Source organism: Sycon ciliatum, chromosome 4, assembly GCF_964019385.1.
Source record: "Sycon ciliatum chromosome 4, ocSycCili1.1, whole genome shotgun sequence".
Classification (NCBI taxonomy): Eukaryota; Metazoa; Porifera; class Calcarea; order Leucosolenida; family Sycettidae; genus Sycon; species Sycon ciliatum.
The window spans coordinates 30563205-30566256 of NC_088646.1; the positions used below are offsets into that span (position 1 = coordinate 30563205).

Sequence of the window (3052 nt, forward strand, 5' to 3'; positions counted from 1 at the left end):
AATGCTGCACAAAAAAAGGTTCTACCTACAACTTACAAGCAGTGGCAGATGTGTGCGAAGTGGAGTAGGGAGGGCCCAAATATGCTCAAAAATTTCGCATATTATGCTTTTCGCATATTGGCCAATTGCTTCAAAATACGCTTCGAAATCACACAAAAGCAGAAAAATATGCTCCAAATATGCTCGAAATATGAACTGATATCAGTGATAATTATGCGAATTCTTTGCTCATTGTAGCAAAATATGCTACATTTGGTACAATATACTAGATTTGCTACTTTATGCGACCTTGAGTCGCGGACACTCTCTTCTCGGGTCAAATTTTCGCCCGTGTTTGAATGAGCATTTTCCTTCCGGGCTAAGTTTGGAAGTGTTCCCTGACCGAGCGTGCCGTGGTAAGTTTCCTTGTCCATTTCCGCAATCTGCTCTATAATTATGCGAATTCTTTGCTCCTTGTAGCAAAATATGCTACATATGGTTTGGTACAATCATATGCTAGATTTGCTACTATACATGTAAGTTTATGCGACCTTGTGTCAAAAGGACCAAAATATGCGAAAATATGCGCAAGCATATTCTGGCCCTCCCTACATGTAGTGGAGACTGCAAAGTGCGAACTGAGTCAGGTGTGTACAGATTGTAGTAGTCTTTACTTTCGGAGTTTCGCTTTCAGAGAATTTTAAAGACGAGGCGCAAAATTACAAGTGAATAACTTTCATAGGTACATGTACATTGTATGTGTTATGCGGCGATAGTTCCATCGATGTTGTACAAACATAATAAATATACGGATACCCTGGATACTAGTATTAGTAACCCAAAACTTGGCGAAGTAATGACGGCATCAAGGCCACTGCACGATTTAGTGCATACATGTGTCATGTACATGCCATTGTAATGCATGATAATATTATTATGCATACAGATAGAAGCGTGCAGCGCTGCTGCTATGCAGGCTGCATCTGCAATGCTGCATGCCATACATAGTCATTATGTACATGGCAGATTGTGTAGAACTAACTTACGTCATGGATGACTCATTATTTTTATAGCGCCACGTGGCGGCCCTCAATCCCCTCATCATCATCGATGCATCTCTTCTCTCTCTTCGTCTTGTACTTGTAAGTAAGTTAGTTGTAGACTGTCATGTCATCAGCTCAGATCGATGTGTCGTTACCAAAAATACTTGCGATGTAAACTCTACGATCTACGTCCCGAGCCGACTGCGCACCGGTAATTGTAACTGTTCATGTCAGCAATTTCTTCAGGATAAAAGACGGTAGTTGGTACAGCAGCCTTTATTTCTTGTAGCAACGACGACTTGCTTGGATCCAGGGCAGGAGTGGCGTGTAGTACTACGAGTGAATGTTGCGTCGGCGATTTCCGCCTCAGTTTCTGCAGCACACTGTCTGTGTTTGGTGATTTTCAATCCCTACATGTACCGGTACATGCGGACGCGATTAGGTGCGTTGTAGTCCGGCATTGGTGGTGGCCCATTTGTCCACGAACACTATTCCAGAATAATTTGACCTCTCAGTGTGTAACAGTTGAGTTCAGGCAAGACAAGTCAGTTAGTCCTACAATAATAATAGCAGTTTCTCTCAACAGGCGCGTCTAGCTACATGTAGTGCAGCGGAGAGGCTTCCATCATAGCCGTCTGTGGATTGTGGCGAACCGGCAACCGTAACGACTAACGTTAGCGGTTGGAGCTGGAGCGAGCCCCCCTAGCCCTGTCTTGAGTGGTGGACTTGAATCACTGTTCAGTGTTCATAAGACATTGAATCAATCCAGTGTCACGTGACTGTACTCATTGACGTCAGGCACTGCTCTCGGGCATACAGCTCCTGCTTGTGCATGCGATGGCGAGCACAGTTGACAATGCCATGGAAGGTGGCATGCGAGACCCAATCTTTAACAACTTCAGTACCATATTGGACAGGAAGTGCAGTGAAGGTGATAGTGGCAACAGCAGCAATGACGTGAAAACAGAACCAAAAGTCGAAGTGATGGATTTCCTCACCAAACGCAATCCTGCGGCGGAGAAGAAGGGTTGGATAATTCGTAACTCGCTGTCGGCAAGCGAGTGTTCGTCGCTGATTGCGGCCAGTGAGGCGAGCGGCTATCAGCCAGCCGAGGAGTTCTGCTTCATGTACGCACGCCGCAACAACGACCGTATGATGTGCGACGACAAGGACCTTGCCGCCTACCTGTGGGAGCGCGTGGCGCCGTGCATCCCGGAAGTGCTGACGTTTGACGGCCGGCACTTGTGGAGGGCGTACAAGCTGAACGCCCGCTTCCGCATCTGCCGCTACTACAGCGGGGGACACTTTGGCATCCATTCTGACGGCACGTTTGCCTATGATGAAGATCACCGTAGCTTTCTGACGTGCATGTTTTATCTAAACGAAGGAAACGGCGTGGACTTCAACGGAGGAACAACCGACTTCATTGAGAACACAATCGATAGAGGTGTTCAGTACCGACTTGTGCCCAGCACTGGCCTGTGCGTTGTCTTCAAACAGATGGATAGTGACTGTTTGCACTGCGGAACAGAGTTGACATCCGGTACAAAGTACATTCTGCGCACAGATGTAATGTTTGAGCGAGTGAAGTCGGACGTCTGATACATGTAGGTGTGCAGGCGTGTGTGTGTGTGTGTGTGTGTGTGTGTGTGTGTGTGTGTGTGTGTGTGTGTGTGTGCGTGTGTGCATGTGTGCGCACAAGAGAGAGAGAGCTAGAGAAGAACTACAATATGTGCCGCTGCGCTGTGTTAACCAGAAACCTCGCCTTCTACATGTACATACATGTATACAGATTCTTTATGTAACTATTACTTTTCCATGCGTGATCCTTACAACCCAAAGCATTGTGAACTTGAAACAGGCTGACATAACCATAATATGCAATACATGGTGCTGCTGCAAGTACTTGTCTTTGCTTATGTTATTATTATTTTCATCTAACAAATTAGACAAAGTGGTGACAGAATATTTCTTTTCTCTTTTTTTCATGTCAAAGTAACACACACGCATTCTTCTAAGTATGTAAGTCT

The 3052-nt window shown here is 45.7% G+C and overlaps 1 protein-coding gene across 1 annotated transcript in view; it reads left to right on the forward strand.

Moving 5' to 3' along the window:
• The first annotated feature begins 1181 nt into the window (after window positions 1–1181).
• Window positions 1182–3052, forward strand: part of LOC135815564 (uncharacterized) — a 1886-nt gene continuing 15 nt past the window's right edge. The window contains exon 1 of the mRNA XM_065328878.1: window positions 1182–3052. This exon is cut by the window's right edge and continues 15 nt beyond it. Within this exon, the coding sequence (XP_065184950.1) occupies window positions 1860–2624 (765 nt within the window). The 5' untranslated portion in view covers window positions 1182–1859 and the 3' untranslated portion in view covers window positions 2625–3052.